The 18,619-nt window shown below is 31.4% G+C and overlaps 2 protein-coding genes across 2 annotated transcripts in view; one reads left to right on the top strand and one right to left on the bottom strand.

Annotated features, from left to right (window-relative positions):
* LOC127286560 (uncharacterized) overlaps positions 1 to 18,616 on the top strand; it is a 28,318-nt gene extending 9,702 nt beyond the window's left edge. Inside the window, exon 2 of the mRNA XM_051313040.1 lies at positions 13,389 to 18,616. Coding sequence (XP_051168997.1) covers positions 13,389 to 16,709 — 3,321 coding nt within the window. The 3' untranslated portion in view covers positions 16,710 to 18,616. The remainder of the gene's footprint in view (positions 1 to 13,388) is intronic.
* Positions 1 to 18,619, bottom strand: part of LOC127286563 (N-alpha-acetyltransferase 15, NatA auxiliary subunit) — a 73,001-nt gene that overhangs the window by 49,812 nt on the left and 4,570 nt on the right. The gene's annotated exons all lie outside the window — the stretch shown is intronic.

The following is an 18,619-nucleotide window of genomic DNA, read 5'->3' as shown; positions in this document are numbered from 1 at the left end:
TTTACTAATTATTAGTAACTTTTATTAACAATTAGTAAAGTTTAAGAGACTAACTTTTTGCTTTAGAATTAGTTAAATTTTACTAATTCATAAGCAAAAAGTGAGTTACTAATTCAAATTAGTAAACATTTTTACTAATACAGATTTAGAAAGTAAAAAATGTCATAAAATTCTATAAATGTATTTACACTAGTTTTTAAAAAATTTTAAATATGGCAACCAGGGGGTCAATTATGTAACTTTTTCCGGATTCCACATTCCGGATCCCACATTTCAAATTCCGGATTCCATATTCCGGTTTCCACATTCCAGATTCCACTTTCAAAATTCCGTATTTCAGATTTCACATTTCGGATCCCTCATTTCGTATTCCGGATTCCAAATTCCGGATCCCACTTTCCATATTCCGTATTCCGGATTCCACTTTCAGAATGTGGAATCCGGTATTTTGAAAGTAGAATCCTAAATGTGAAATCCGGAATACGGAATGTAAAAAGTGGAATCTGGAATTCAAAATACGGAATGTGAAAAGTGGAATCTCTAATACTGAATTTGAAAAGTGGAATACGGAATGTGGAATCCGAAATGTGAAAAGTGGAATACGGAATCCCAAATAGGGAATTTTGAAAGTTGGATCCGGAATGTGGAATACGGAATTTTGAATGTGGAATCTGGAATACGGAAAAAATTACGTAATTGACCCCCAGGCCTGGCCCTGGACGGGCCCATAGAAATTTACTAACTCACAGAAAATTAAAAGGCATTAAAATAAGCTGCAACGCTTCTTATTTTAATCCAATTTTGCTTATTTTAATACCAAAATGGATTAAAATAAGAAGCGTTGCAGCTTATTTTAATGCCTTTTAATTTTCTGTGCTCGGGTCCAGAACAGGAAATCGGATCGGGGCCATAGGTCGGTAATCGGGATGTAAAGTGTTAATTTCTGCACGGGTAGAATACAAATATGAAAATTATGTTTCTCATAAAAAATTGCACTAAACATACTATAATGACAGTGCATGTTCTGATTTAAATAGAATGAAACATAACCTCAAAAGTCAATGCTCTATCCACGCGGAATTTATTAGTGTCAACAATAAATCTGCAATTAATCAAGACATTTCTTATGCAATTGTCATTGTTCTCGCTAATGGCTTTTTCTTTTCCGTCATTAAATGAAAGGTACATTTAAAAAAAAAAAGAAAAACAGTTGCGCAATATTTAACGCATTTAAATATACATACATGAAAACATTTTCAACTATTATAGGTTAAGTTGTTTCTAGCCTTTTTTTTGCAACTTTCAAAATGCTTTTACATAGGTATAAAAAAAAACTTTGAATCAAATTACACATATATATTATTAATCTATATTTATAGTTTCGTTTTTTTTTTTTTGTTAAATATATTCTGCAGAAATAAAGGTATATAGAAACCTAAATTTTTTTTTAAGACAAAATTTATAATTAATTTTTTTTTTTCATAGAATTTTTCCCAAATGCCCATAATTCGCCAGAGATAATTGTTCTACTTTTAAAAAAGTAATTTACGATATACGTATTTTTACGCATTGGAAAGTGCAAATTTTAATTGGACATATATTTTATGTAAATTACATATAATTACGCAAGATTTTTACAGTAGCCAGAGATGGGAATATTAATCATCAGGAAATTGACAGTTATGCGAGGGCGAGACGAGAAATTGTTATTTTTGACTTATAATAATAATAATTAGTTATTGTTTTAAAAATTAAATTGTAAATTTTTATTAAACAAATTTTAAGAAATAAATCGTAAAATTTAACCATTACTCGGTAGTTGTAGGAGTCGCTGATTATGAATCCTCGGTTAGATTTTCAAAATTCAAAATGTCGGATCATCTATGGCGGAAGAATTTTTTTAAAAATTGTTAAATTCGCATGATAATCATTACTCGGCGGTTTTTAGGATCGCTGAACACAAATCTAAAATCAGATTTTCAAAATCCAAAATTAACGATCGTTTTTTTAATTTAGATACCTAAATAATTATTATTTATCTAAATCATTATAAGTGAAACTAATTCGCGATAAGCGAAAATTAAAAAGCACTTCCGAGTCTATGGGACATTCTTTTTGGTTTGTTATTGTTACGTAAGGATCGTGAAGCTCTGTTTTTTTTCTTTTTTTTTTTTTGGCATTATTCAAGTCGATCAAACTGTAACCGGTTTTCTTTTGTGCTTGACCAGTTAATCGAGTGAGATTCTTGAGTTGATACATTGGCTGTCAAGAAACAGCTGTTTATAATGTCGCGTCGCGCCATTTGACCAATCTCGTTGTTCTCCTCCTCGGGCTATGAATAACAATTTTGCTTTAGAGTGATCAGGTTCCCCTGTTACCTTATTTCCGTATATATATATAGGTACACTTCCCGCTATATAGAGATTTTGCTCGCGTATTTTGCGCATTTTTCTAAAAAGAAAAAAACAACAACTTTAGCAATATAATCATTCTCGGACTAAATTAAAATCCCTATTTTTTGTTGTTGTTTGAATCCGACTATTATTTATTGCAACATTTATAATCAATGAGCAGAAACGAATTCCTTGCAAAATTACCGCAAAAGCGTATAGAAAAAAATAATTCGCGGAGCTCTTCACCATAAAAAGAGCGCGGACATTGATTTTGTAATATACTCTTATATTGGTGATCAAGCAATTAAAACAATTAGGATGAAACTGAAAAACTAGGATTTTCTCTCATTTCGTTGATTTCCCCATGAATAAATAATTGCTGTCTTTCGTCCGATTTTGATTAAATCTACTCGTGGTTTACATTTTCTGCGATTCGTGTCTACTTTATAATGACAAAAAATTTCTATTAGCGACAATATTCAATTAGCCTAATTTTTCTTGACCTAATTCTTATTTGGCCTAATCTTTATATAACCTAATAATAAAAAAAAAGAATTGTTAAATAAGTAGACTAAATAAAAAAAAAAGGCTATAATAAAGATTAAGTCACAAAGAAATTAGTCGAAATTAAGAATTAAGTTAAACAAAAATTAACCATATATATAGTAAATTTTCGCATTTTTCTCGAGAGTATAAAGTTTGAAAACGAAAGTATAAAATATTCTGTGTTATAATTAAAGTGTGCTACACGTTATAATACTTGTTAAGAAAAAAAAAGAGAAGCGCGTAGAAATTAATGCTGTCGAGTGAACGAGGCGTGAAATAAGGAAAGTAACTGAAAGCGTAAAGGCAAATTGGATAAAGCTGAATAAGTGAATCTTACGTCGTCAGCACCAGAATAAAACTAGTGTATAACAATGTTTTATAAGATTTATATATATATATATATAAGGAAACCGAGTGTGTCGTCGCCGCCGCGTGTGAAATTTTATTAAAATTCATATCACGTATTCAAAAAAAAGTGACTTAAAAATAAAATACCAAAGGACAAAATTATTATTTATTACTAATGTATATTATACCTACTTTCACTGAATTTTGAATGTAGAGCACTTTAAGCAACTGCTTTATAACAATATGCAATATTCTTAGTTTAAGAATATAAACTTTTTTTCCATATTTAAAAATACGTATTACAAATTTTATAGTTCACTGAATTTAACAGAATTTTTATTTAGAGAAATTTCCATTAGACCGAAATTCTAGTAATTAAAATTCGCATGATGAAGAATTCATACTTATGAAAAAAAAATTAAATGGAAACTCGGCTAAAAAAATTAAAATTCTGTTATATTTAAATGGTTTTTAAAAATTAGGTTAAATATATTAAAACTGGTAGATGCAAAATCCGTTATTATACATAAATTCGGCTTAATAAAAAGTTTGTTAAATATATGGAAATTGAATAAGGATAAAATTGCATAACCGTGGCAATCGTAAAAGCGAGTAAAAACAACGATGAGAAGTGCCGAGATTCTGTATTCATATACATATAGTTCTTTGTATAACAAGGACTATGTTGGGCGTGTACCTTTCACTAACATTTATAAATTTAAATAATATATAATAATAGTAGTATTAAAATGAATTTTGTCGCAAGGCGTGTGTGAGAGAGAGAAAGAAGGGACAAAATAAATATAAATGGTCCAGATTCCAAGGACGCGAGCGCAAAGTCCACAATGAGAACTATTACGAACAAAAGTAACATGTCAGTATTAGTGAAAATGCCGAAAGTCTTTCTAATAAAATTATGTACACGATAGAGATAGAGATCTGCGATTTTAGGTTTTGAGACGCTGCTTCTGCTGCTGCTGCTGCCGCGTTGAGGTCGCGCGGTCAAGGGGACTGTATTACGAAAAGACCTGGAATCTAACTATCTTAACTGGGTTAGAGCCAATCATTACAATGTAATATTATTATTTCAATCTGACGATATCCTCAAGTTTTAATGGCGTAATCGTTTTCATTTCAAATTTAGAGCACTAAAATAAATATTTATATCTTTTAGATTCCATCGCATATAGCGAATCGAAAATGAAAATTAGTATTTAATTTTACATAATTAGTAAAAAATTATCAGTATTAATTATCTATTTTTTTTTTATTTTTAATCACAATTTTTTCATCGATCTTTTGAATGGTGAGTTCATTTATTTCGCGAGTTTTAAAAAATTGTAATTCAATTATCAATTTTTTTTATTAAAAATTCTACAAAATTTTCGATTTTGTCAGACCCAGAATCCGGACTAGTCTTTTTTCATGTAATTTTTCACGCTTAATCCAAAAATGACAGCGAAATTGGTCTACCACGTCAGGATTTTGAGATATTCTAACCTGAAAGCGTGAAAAAGACCGTTTTTGGCAACATTCAACCATCTATAAAATCTTCAAAAAATTTTTTTAAACATAGGTCCAAATTTTTAAAGAAAGTACTACTATTCACCTTTTAAAATTTTCTTGGCCCGTTCCGATCCGATTTCTTTTTACTGAGATACAGCCATTTGAGTTTTACGTTACACGATCTAAAAACTTTTTAAAAAAGGAAAAATAAAATTGCAAAGAACTTCAACTAAAACTCGTTACTAGGGGGGTTTTTGGGGTCGCTGATTGCAATTTTAATGTCAGATTTTCGAAATTAAAAATTTCGGATTCAATATGGCGGATATTTTTTTAAATTCAACTGATTCGCTTGAAAATCGCGTAACTTGGGAGTATTTTAGATCTTTGATGACGATTCTGATAGCAGCCGTATTGGATCCGACATTTTTTCGAAAATCTGGCATCGTTATCATAATCAGCTACCTCGAAATCCCCCGAGTAACAAGTTTCAATTTAAGTACTTAGTTTTCCTTTTTTTAGGGTTTTCAGGTCATGTAACGCAAAATTTAAATGGTTGTATCTGAGTGAAAAAAAATCGGATTTAAAGGGGCCAAGAAAATTTTAAAAGGCAAATAGTAGTACTTTCTTTAGAAATTTGAACCAACGCTTAAAAAATTTTTTTTTGAGATTTTATAGATGATTGAATGTTGCCAAAAACGGCCTTTTCACGCTTTTAGGTTAGAATATCTCGAAATCCGGACGTGATAGAGCAGTTTCGCTGTCATTTTTGGATTCAGCGTGAAAAATTACATGGGAAATGACTATTCCGGATTCTGGGTCTGACAAAATCGAAAATTTTGTAGGCCTGTGTTATATGAATTTTGAAATTTATTTAAATTAAAATTAAATATTTAGGAATGATTGTCATTTTTTTAAAAAAATTTTATGCTCTCTAAATTATAGTCGCAGTGAAAATTACAGATTTTCAATGAATCATTTAGTTCACGATTTTAATCTGTGATGTATTTCATTGACAATTAATCAAAAATGACTGAAATTTCCATTTATTATTTCTCCTGGTTAACCAGTGAAAAGTTATTGTTAAAAATTTGTTTAAACATTTTTGACTAATTGCCAATAACATTTCACTGTTTAAAATAGTAATGAAAGTGATTTTCACCGAAAATTAGAGAATCTTTATACAAAATCATATCTAATATTATTAAATCCAAGTTTTTTAAGGTTTTTTGAACAACATTTGAAATCTGTGTCTTTTTTTTCAAAAGTTTATAAAAATCCTACTCTGAATTTTTACAATAATTTAAAAAAAAAAATTTATTCCTAGTATTATCAGTATTATAATAAGTTTTTACGAATATATAAGACATAAAATTCTCGTCATAGGATAAAAAATTAATTCCGTCATTCAATTCTACATGTTAAAAATTACTAACAACTATAAAGTATATTCTTAAATTTACAAAAAAAACATAGAAAAATTGTGTTTTTTGTATCAATAATACTGAAAATCAAAATAATCAAATCACTAAAAATGTTCTATATTTTATAACCTGAGGTTCATTTGCGCATTTATGTATAAATTTTTTTTGTTTTGTAATTGTTGAGATAATTTTTTTTGTATAAAAAGTAAGTAAAAAAAGGTAATAAAAATATTATTGAATGTTATATTATAAATAAAACAAATATATATATATATATATATATATATATATATATATAAAACAAAAAATAGAAGGGAAAAAAGAAATAATTATTATTTAGTTGAAAATGGTTTCCTGGAAGAAAACTAAATTTTCTGGTATCTACAATACAAGACACAATTTATTTCTGTTTGTTGCATGTGCAATGGCGTGGCTCGTTGTTCATACGCGATTGCATCACAATTCGAGAACCGGTTTGCGATATATATATATATATATATATATATATATATATATTATTTTTTTTTGTTCAAATCCCTCAAGATCGATCTGAAACTTTTAAAAATGCGACTGGGAGTGTTGATACCGTTACGATTTTTGAATACTATAACACCTGCCTGCAACTTTTCTTTATAATACTATAATTTTTCCGCGTATAACTTTTTTCCCCTTTCGCTTGATCAGTTTTTCCCCCATTAACCTTTTCTCGATAAAAGTTGCTTCTCGTTTTTTCTTTACAATTTTTTACCATTAAAGTTTTACTGACTCGACTTGTTTTTGAATTTTTATTTTATATTTCTTTTTCACTTATTCAAGATATTTTTTTTTATTTTATTAACTTTAAAGAAAACCGAAAAAATATATATAAGTAATACATTAACTTTCTGACAGTTTGAAATTTATTAAATTTTAGGTTATATATTACCTCTGCAATATTCTTTTATTGTAAAAAAAAAATTTAATTTTCATCAAAATAAATTTAAGATTTTCTTATTATATTAAATTATATTTTAAAGTGAATAATTGACATATTCAATTTAATTTATAGAATTATTGAATAAAAAAAAAGTAATAGTAGCAGTATTTTTATAATTTAAAAAAAAGTTGGTAAATTGCAATTTAAAATATGAAATTTCGATTTTTTTTTGAATTGAAAATTAATTTAATAACAAGTTATTAAATATTAAACTAGTATTAAATTTCTAATTTTATATCATAATTATAGTTCGGGAGAAATTCAATAAAAAGAAATAAAATCTTTGCTCTCGGAAACATGAGAAAGAAAAGTTATGGAAAATAGTTGAACGAATTTATCATATTTATCAAGCGGTTAAAAATATTTTTAAAATTTTTTTACGGTAATCATTATTATTATTTAAAAAAAATTAATATTACATGTTAATTAATTTATTTATAGTTTTGATGATTTTTCTTATATTTCGCTATTCAATATACACGGTCATTGTCAGTGTAAATAAAATCATTTAATATTGAACTTGTGTTTGATTAATGAAAATAATTTGAAAAAAAAAATGATGAACTAGAAATTTAAAAAAAAGGAGTAATTCAACAAAGTAGATAATGATTATTATTAACTGCTACTCTCTATATATGTACGCAGAATAAATTATAAAGTAAACTGGCTTATTATCCACGTTTTGCAACAGCAAGACTAATTTGCTGATCGTGTAATTAAGAATGAAGCTATCACTAGAAAACCAACATGTATGAAAATTTTCTTTTCTGCTTTCGAAAGTTACCCGAGACTGCAAAAAAAAAGTGAATTAATTTTTAATAAATACAAATAGTGTTTTGATGATTGCCCTAAAACATTAATTTATAATTATCACACAAAATTGATTTTACAATGTTCATCGCAATAATTAAAATTAATAATTTATTAAAAATTATTTATCTAATAATATTAATTGATTTGTAGCAATTTTGCAATAATTATAAAAAAATTATAATTTATTATAATGACAATTTTAATTGCCAATTTGTCAATAGCAATTTAACAACAATTGTGACAAAGCACTATTTTTTTTTTTTGCAGTAAATTATCATTCTTATTTTTTGCTATTTTCAGTTCTTAAAATGCATTTTGTCTCGTAAAGTTTCAAGAACCGCAGACTGTTCATTTTTGAAAAGACGACTTCCCATCTTTTAAAAGTCCATTACCTGCGAGACATTGACAAGGGAGATATTTTTATTTTTTTTTTTTTTTGTTCATTGTCAAAGCGAGAGAGTGAATTTATAGTTTTTTTGTCCATTCAGATCTTAATTTATGTTTGAACGGTTTATGTAACGCGATAAAGAGGTAGAAAGTATACATTTGGCATACGTATATATACATAAATTTAAAGAGTGTTTATTTCTCGACAATATGTAAAGCAAAAAGAAAATGATGTTTTCGAGTGTATTTAGTTAAAATTTAAGGCACATTATTTTCGGTCTCACGGTATAGGATATATTCGAATGTGTGTATATATATGTATAAGTGAGGCTTGTTTGAAAGTCGCCCGAGATTTCCAAGACTCTCGTGAACTCGTGCGAACTGCAGTCAGCAGCAAAAGCAAAGTTGGACTATTCGAATCGACATAATACACGTGACCGGTCCGTTTTCATTACCTTTCTCATTGCAAACGAGACATTCAAGGACGCTCGTTTGGAAAAGGCTGTGCACAACGAAGAAGTGGAGGAGGTATTTCCGAGCACGTAGGTGCGCGCCCATATTCCTTCTTCTGGAAAGCAGGAAGTCATTGATCTTGTCGAAATGATGCGTGAATTAAATTCACAATTTTTCATTTTCAAAATCTAACGTCAAATTCGTAATCAGCGACCCCAAAAACCCCCAGGATAATGTTTTCGAAATGGATTCGATCAATTTTTGGAAATCAGTCCACCATATTAAATCCGACATTTTGGATTTTTAAAATCTGATGATTGCTACCGAATTTTCAGGTCACTACTCTCTAAATCTGAATTAGTAAAAATGTTTACTAATTTGAATTAGTGACTCACTTTTTGCTTCTAAATTAGTAAAATTTAACTATATAATTCTAAAGCAAAAAGTGAGTCACTAATTTTAATTAGTAAACATTTTTACTAATTCGAATTTAGAGAGTAAATCTTCATTTAACAAAATTTTCTTCTCACAGAATTGCTCTTTATTAAACATTTTATTTATAAAAGAATTCTAATTTATCAGAATTTTTAATTTAGCAGCGAATTCTCATATTCAACAAAATTTTAAGTGAGTTAAATTTCCAAATTCCAGAATTATAGAATCTTCATTTGTTCAAATTTTATCAAAATTCAACTCACTTAAAATTCTGTTGAAGGTGAGACTGCTAAAATTAAAATTCGGTTAAATTTGAATTGTTTACAAAAAAAGTTTGAAAAAGAGAAAAGGAAAATTCTTTTAAATAAAAATTTGGTTTCCTAAAAATTCTGTCAAATATAGAAATGCATTTCAGAAGGAAATTCTATCAAATGATAGAAAAAAAATTACGTCGTAAAATTTTTTGAGTAACTAACAATGATATCAAATATTATGTTGTAAATGATCGAAATTGCAGAGTAAATAATTTTCAAACCCCAAAATTATATGTGTATAATATACACGTTGAGAACTCACGCGGTGGCCTTGGATGCAAACGAAGCGAGATAATTGGCGTTTATAGTGCTTGGTTTACGATAATGCGAACGACTGCGTGCAATAATGCCATTTAGAAGGAAACGATCCGCGTCCTAAATAGACATTTTTCTCACGGGTCGGTTTCTTTTCCCATATAGCTCTCGGGGTATTTTAATTCACTGTAAGAAAACCACGTGTAACGCAACTCGTCGCCACACTTTTGTTTTAAAAGGCATATAGTATAAGGGAAGGAGGAAAGCCAATTGGCTCTCTGGCACACATAACGGCTTATCGTTGTGAATCGCGACCGAGTCCCCGAGAGCATTTAAGTTCACGCGCGTTTATTACGTTACACCGCATAACGGGTCACGTCAACTCATTACACATACACATTTACAACACGATTCCAATTTGCCCTTCCGACTCCCCGAAGAATACAAAATTACCCGGCCCGTACAGTGAAACTCATTAAACGGTTTATGGCCCCATTCGAAATTGCACGAGTCTTTATAAGTACCCTTTAAAACCACTCGAATGGTATATATAGTACATCTTCTCTATATGTTTGCCACGCGGGGGTTCTCACATACCACGCGTTTCATTCTATTCGAAACCATTCAAGATAAATTTTTCCAACTAAAACTGACACAAAATTTTACTAGGATTCATAAAAAATTTAGTGTTTTAATATTCAATTATTATATATACGCACAAACTTTTCTTACAATATTTTTTTATATTCAATTTGTCATTTTTAGAAAATTACTAATTAAAAACGTTAAATAATTGAATTGACAAAAAGTTGTCGAATCATTAAAATCCGAAAAGTCAATTCGTCAAAGTGTATATACTTCCTATATTTCAGTAATTTCAAATTCTATCTAAACTTTCGTAATTTAATTTGGAAAAAAATAATTTACCATTTTTCTTCCCTCCGATTAAAATTTAAGTGAGTAAAATAAAAAAAAATAATTGTTTCTATCTCCAGTTCAAGTAATAACAGTAATAATAGTTTTTTTTTTAAAGTTGTACTTATGATGAAAATTATTATATTACTTTATTTTTAATAATAATATTACTATTATTACCATTATTATTATTATTTTTAATTTCTTTGCTTTCAAGATAATTGTAAACTCTGCATACTTATACTCGCGACCAAAAAAAAAAAAATGACAAAATTACTTCACTCCAGATCTTTATTCTCTCAGCATTTTAATAGATTGTAAAATATTTAAGAGAAAAAAAATTATCATTTATATCCTTCGAGTTAAAAGAATAACTGAAGCAATCACCATAAAATAAACTGATAATAATTGTTTTAGTCTTCGAAAATGAACTGCTGTGTTTACTTATAATCAAAGATTGCTATATACCTCTCTAATGATAATCGCTGTAATATTCAACTTTAAAAGCCATTTTTTTCTTTTACACTTACTTTTTTAAATCTATTTTCTTTACTTAAACTCAATAAATTTTTAAAATTCCATTTTAATTTTTGGAATCATAATACATAATCTCAAATTTCTAACTCCAATACTGTATTTTACTTTATAATATTTTAATTGAAAAACAAATTTTGAAATGAAAAATTCATTTTATTTGTCAAAAGTTAACAATTGTTGAAACCAACTTAAGAATTCCTCTCTTTTTTCTTTTATTTTTATTAAGATAAAATCAAAGCAGGAAATTTAAACCCAAAAATAGGGAATACAAGAGAATTAAATTACCTGATATCTAGTTTTCCGCAGATCTACAATATTGGCCTGATCGATTTATCATCGTGATAAATGGATGCAATCTGTATGTGATATAGAGATGGAGAAAGAGAGTAAAGTCCGACGCGGTACTTGCGGGAGATGCAGGTTCTGTCGGAAATCCTATCTCAAGTTAGCGACGGGGCACCGGCGTTACTTCCGCGTGGCCGACTATCGCATATATATAATCGTCTAGTGGAATTGCATTCTCGTTCAAAAGCAAAAGAAGAAGAAGAAGGGGGGAGAGAGGAAAATGCATATCATGAGCGTAGAAAATCGTGCTCGCGAAATGCCGGTGAATTTATATTCCTTGAGTATTGCGAGTCATTACAAGTTTTGCTCGACTATACATACAAGTGACCCGTGAATGTTTGTCGACCGTTCACCGCGTGGCGCGGGTCCGCGAAAGGCGTGGCACCCTCTCATGATAGTCTTTGCGCGCCCGTTAAATTCGTTAATTCCTTCAATTTTCCAAACAAAAGGAATGCTCGTACAATGCAATTATAATCAAACTGAATTATAACTTTTTTCCAGTCGAAATTAAAGACAAATGACTACTTCCGGCTATGTCGTCAATTGCTTCCGCGTCAGTTTCAAAAATCCCCTTAAGGAACTTATCCGACAAGTATTGTCTGCCTCTCGAACGACAAAAAAAAAAAAAAACTAAGTCGAGATCAAAACTTTCTACGAAACACCAAAGAAAAAAGAAACTGTAACTATCCATTTCAGATCTTTTTTCAATCTTCCTGCGAGGATAAAAAATGTAATTTTTTCTTCTCAAAATATAAAAAAAAATTTAAATCTAATTTATTTGTATATGGTATACATTTCGTGTAAACGCCCGCGGTGGTAAATGAAAGTTGGCAAAGTTTCCCTTTGTGGACGCGCGCGATCCCGTTTCTGATATAGGCACGTGAAAATTAATTTGACGTCCATTACGTAATTCATCTCTCAAAAAGAACCAAGTCCGTGCTTCTTGTTTGAGGAAGTCAATTTTATTTGTTTATGGAGTGCAATCATTGCACTTGCGAGACGTGTTATTATAAATTTTCACTAAATCTAGGAATCGCGAACACAAAATTAAACCAATTGTCGCAAGTTAATGATGAACGCAGCGGAAGACAAGAAAAATAACAACATTTTTATAACTGCTGTAGCGATAATATTTCAGAAATTACGAGAGTTTCTTTTCTTAAAGTGATTTCTAAAAGTTAATTTCACATAGTGTGAAATGGTCGCAATTCCTCGATAACTGTTGTAAATGCTCTCAATTTATATTATCATATGTGGTTGTCATGTAACTTGTAAATTTTTTTTTTCGGTAAGCTTTTTTTCTATTTGCAAGAACCACATATATCGCTCTCGCGAGATTAGTAAGGAAGTAATTCGAGTGTTTTGAATGCATTGTAACGTAACTTTCTATATGAGAGCAAAATCAAGTCCTCACTGTTTATACAAAATCACTAGGAATTATAAATTACAACATTCCGCGTTGTCATGGGGTTTTTAACATAAATTAGATTTCAAAACATTACACGATTTTACGTAAACTGATAATCTTTGACTTGGTATACATTAGGAACACACTTTTAAACTTGTTTGATAATATTTATTTTTAAAAATCTCATTTAACAATTTCAATTTTAATAAAACCACTAATTCGGTTTAATAAAAGAATTATTTTTTGATGTTGAAAAAATTTAAAAATTATAACAAATTACACCTAAATTAATCTGAAAGAATTATCAGTTAAAAATAAATTCATTAATTGTTTTAGATGGACCAGCGGATTCTTCAGAAATTCATAATGAGTCTTGTGGTAATCACAACATTAACGTCGTCGATGTCGTTGGATCGACGTGGAAGGCACATTGCCACTGCGGCAGAATCTAGTCAATGGACCAATTCCACTAAGCAACAGAAAGTTTCCATTTCTACTGATCGGAGAGCAGCAACAGTTACAGGAAGAAGATTCTCTCAAGTGCCAGTGGATGATCAGATAACAGCCAAGCGTGACAAAGACGACACATTATGGGACGACGGTATACTCATGTCCTCCGCAGGAAATGGCAAAGAAAGAAAATCAACAGCTGACGATGATGACGAGAAGAAGACATTATCGCAACAAGTAAAAGAGGGCAAATATGGATTGATCCAAAGTGAGCTCTATCCTCACGAGCCAAAACGGCCCGGAATTATTAGCTACCTTCCCAATTCGGAGGTTCCCAAAGACACCATCAAGAATCTCGGAGGTCTTGATAAAGACGAGATTTGGATGGCGGAAAATCATATTCTCGTTCTGCGTGGCGGGAACTTTCCCAAAGATGACCCGGCGTCTAGAAATTCGGAGACACCATGGCCACCAATTGACGACTATGAGGCACCCAGAAGACAGGTTAAGATTCCAAAAGATCCCAAGGTTCCGCCACCATTCCCGATTCAACTCTCAGACGGCGGATCGATTCAGATCATCGGCAACAACGGAAATGGATCCCGAGACAATGGTACGATGGACTACGAATACCTAGGTGGATCCAAAGGCTATCTACCCGGAGAAGGTCCTTTCTTCTCAGTTCCCATGGGTGATTCCCTCGCATCTCCAGATATCATCAAATCTGTTAATGATTCGGGAGGAACGACTTCCGAGAAGAAAGGCAAATCAGAACCGCCATTTGATGTTCTTGGTCCGTTCTTTCCTGCACTTCCTCCAGGAGCGGTTTTTGTCCCGCCTCCCTCAAACATGTCAGACTATGATGAAGACGATCAGTCGATTTTCTATCCACCACCTTACAGTTTCGTGTTCCCGCAAGACAACACAACTGCAATTCCACCAGGTCCTCTTGTTCCCGGCATCATACTACCTCCACCGCCAGATTTTTTCTCCTCATTGGACGAGAAGAAGAAGAGCAAACCGAGTCGACTTACTACCCCGGCATCAAAGTCTCGAACTTCTTATTTTACGTCAAGAAAAACAGGCACCAAACTCTACAAGACTACAACCACTCCAACTTCTCAATCACCTATAAAAATTGGTACTTTGCCAGTCACCAGTAAACCTACCGGCAAAATAAAACTCAAGAGTGTAACAACTAAACCTTTCTTCCTGGAAGTTACGACTCCAATGATTGAAACTAGTTCTCAAATCGAGAAATCGAAACCCTCATTCGAAAATACAAAATCTTTCGATAATCCAAAATCCACATTTGAGAACACAATAGAAAGAACGGAGAAAAATCCATGGGCATCGGTAATCAGTAAAAGTGTTCCTCTAACCTACTACGCAACAACGATTCCCTCTTCTGTGGATCAGCCAGTCGAGGCAACTCCCGCTTCGATAAAATCCATCATTACCACTAAACACACTGGCAGAGTTCCTAGCAAGGCGTCTTATTACTTCTACGAAGAAGCAACGGAAGAACCTTCAACAATGAAACCACCAATGTATCGAACGACAACTGTCCTTCCCTTCTTGAAAAGCGAAACTCCGGAGCAGGAACGCAAAAATTATTACAAAGTAGAAATGTTACCCGCACGACAAACTACAACGGATATTAGTGTCAAACTAATTGATTCTATCCTCAAAGACCCTCAGGTTTTTCAATACACAGAAGCAGACCAGCCAAACGAAAAAGAAAATCTATCTCCTAATTCTGGACCGATTTTCTTCGAAAGTGTTCCCGGAAGGTCCCTCGACCTAAACACATACTACACAACTATGAAACCCAAAAGTTCTCTTGATATGAATTCATACTACACGACACCGAAACCAAAGACTGCTTTGGATATGAATTCTTACTACACGACACCGAAACCCAAGAATTATTATCGCGAGGAGTTAAGTAAATCCGAACGTAAGCCAAAGCCGATTTATCAGTACAGTTTCGAGGCCGCCGGTTACTCGAAACGTGATAAACAGAAACAGGATTTGGCCTCCTATAACGAGTTCCAAGACATTCAATCCGTAAGCGATCAATACGATTACGATGGTTCCCTACCTGAACAACAGATCCGTACCGAAAGAATTCCATCGGATAGAGCTCCAGTGGAAAGGATTCCTCTGGACACAAGTTCCTTAAACTTCCAAGGATTTAATCCTCCAAATACAATTCCAACAGACCGCAATCCGGCAGATCGCAATCCATTGGATAGGATTCCTCTCGAGAGAATTCCATCGCACAGAATTCCCTACAAAACGCAATCCCTTTACCAGACGACCGTTTCTCCTTTCAGTGATTCAACAATGGATCCCCATCAGTCTTATTTCACCAAACAGGATGAGCAACTCTTGGACGATGTGACGAAAGAATATTTCACCGCATTTGGAAAAAAACTAACCAGCCGAGGACAGAGCACAACACCCATTTACGGAAAGTCGAGCACTGTTACCGAAAAGCCAAAATACAGCACCTTCGTTCCAAATCACTACGACTTCCGTCAGCTGAAAACTAAAGTAAAAGTCCACTACGGTGACCAATCGCAAGGACCATTTTCACTTAAAGGCGACACTCTCGTTAATTACAAGCATCAGTTGCCAATAAATCCCGACAGTGAACCAATAGAAAAACCCGTGTCCCTAAAAAATGATATTCTGGTGAATTACCGAAATCCCCTACCTCCCATCAATCCGGACAGTGAATTTATTTCACAATCCGTTCCGCGGGAATTTCAAGACTTTATCCCGGTTGAGAATCAAGTCAGAGGATACAGACCGCAGGGAATAAGGGCTCAACCAAGTTTCACTCCAATTAGAAACTATGGTGACCAAAGATTACAAAGAGTCCGCAACGAAGGTGGATTTGTACCCATTACAAATTGGAATAAATATCCGCGACCCGTTTCTCTGCAGGGCGACATTGCGGTGAATTATCGAAATCCACGTCCCCCAATAAATCCCGATGCTGAGTTTATTACACCTGTTCAGAATTCCGAGCCTGTCAAAGCAAATTCTTACGTTGAGTATAGTTTGCCAGGAGGTCAAGTCTACTTTTTTCCACCACAGGCCAATCCAGCCAGACAGGAGGACAGGGAGAGTGTTTTTGCGAAACCAAGAACGTCGAGGTTCCTGCGACGAAGACGCGGTCCCGGTACTAACGTTTAGAAAAGTTTACACGGAAAAAAATTTCATGAAAAGGGAATTTCTTTTGCTCTAGTCAAACTAAATACAGTGAAGCATGAAATTCTGTTGGATAAGAATAAGAAATTTGTTGCAATTAGCGTAATTCTTATTCGGAGTCGAAGTCAATTGACAAAAATTAAAATTTAACTCTAATTCGTTGAGAAAATGTTTAATTGTACTATTTTTTCATTTAGCGATTTCAATTTTTTCTAATCTAAGCAAAAGATAAATTAAGAACATTGTATTTGTTTTAAAAGAGTAAAATCGAAATTGCCAGAACGATTTCTTTCCTTAAACCGAAAATAATAGGCGTTAACCCGATGTAATATGGGTTTTGACTAAATTTTCATTTCCAAATGAATTGAAGAACAAAATTTAGAATTCGATTTCCAAATTAATCAGATTTCAAATTTATCGAAATTCGATTGACAAATAAATTAGAATTATTATTCTTCTAATTATTAGATTAAAACCTTTCATTAAATTGTAAATTTTTTCCAATTCCTTATTATATACGAAACTTGTCACTACTGAGGGTTGACAATATTAAAATCAAATTGCCATAATTGTAAACAGAATTACAAAAACGTAGGTCGCTTCTATAAGAGGAACTGAAGAAAAACGGAAAACAAAAAAATTAAAAAATATTGAAAAAGAGAATTGTTGAAAAAAAAGAAAAACAAAAGCAACGTTAAAAAACGCAAATATTTTCTATAATTTAATTAAATATTTTGTAACTCTAATTTTTTCTTTCTTTCAAATTAACCTGCTAATTTAATGTTCAGAAATTCAATATTTCTTTTAACGTTGCTAAATTTATCAACAAAAACAACAAAAAAAAGAGAAAAAAAGAAGGAATATATTTTTCAGGTTTGTCCCGAAAAAGAAGAAGCGGCCTTACGCTTCGAGTATATTTACTCACTTAGTAAGTACGAGTAGAATATTTATTGCTTGTAAATACAGCCGTTTAAGTTAACTGTATGTTTTTTTTTACACACAACTAGTGTACGATTGCGTGATTAACGCCTTAATTTATGCGACATAACTTTTTTTTTCTCAAATGGACACACAAATGATGCATTATCGTCAGCGGTAATAATGACGTAACGCACAATTGTGATTGACTCTCCCGTCTGTGATTAATCATCGAAGATGTACATATACGTATACGAAACGGCGGTTCGAAAAAAAGAAAATAATTAAATACAAAAATCAATCGAATAACATCAACGATTGTTAAATTTCATGATTTCCTCTATTTCGCCGGACATGAAAAATGAAAAAAAAAAAAAAATGTCTTCCGTCAAACTTGTACTGTCATAAGTTTACAAAAAATAAAACTCCTGATATTTTATCAGCATGGAGCCTTAGTCTTAGATAATTAAGAAAACAGTATTAAAAAAAAAAAAACAAAGAATTGAGACGAAAATCAGGAATGGATAAAAAAAATAACTGGAATTTTTTTTCTGTAAAATCGAAATTTTTTTCTAAATGTAAATCAAAATCAAATAATTAATTTTTTAATTTGAAATTTTTAATCAAATCAAAATTTCCATCTTCAAAGTCAAAATTTACATTGCAAAATTGAAATATGCTTTACGTGGGAGGAAAAAATGTAAACGAGTTTCTTTTGGAAAACTTTTTTTGGGTTTCGCGCCGAAATATTATTTAAAGTCTGGAGACATTAATTATGCTTGCGCGACTTTTATAATCTTGATTATTAAAAATCGTCACCGTTAAAATTATATATATATATATATAATAGTATTGTAGATGCGGCTAAACTTCATTATATTATATAAGAGCGAAACATTCACTGACATGTGTTAACTTTTTAATTTTTATGAAAATGTATTAAGAAATAAAAATAAATTAAATATTGAAAATAATTT

Source organism: Leptopilina boulardi, unplaced genomic scaffold (genome assembly GCF_019393585.1).
Source record: "Leptopilina boulardi isolate dan_hultmark-lab unplaced genomic scaffold, ZJU_Lbou_2.1 LbouV2_362, whole genome shotgun sequence".
NCBI classification, from domain to species: Eukaryota; Metazoa; Arthropoda; class Insecta; order Hymenoptera; family Figitidae; genus Leptopilina; species Leptopilina boulardi.
The sequence above is the reverse complement of the archived record's forward strand: the minus strand, read 5'-3'. Positions and strand labels throughout refer to the sequence as shown.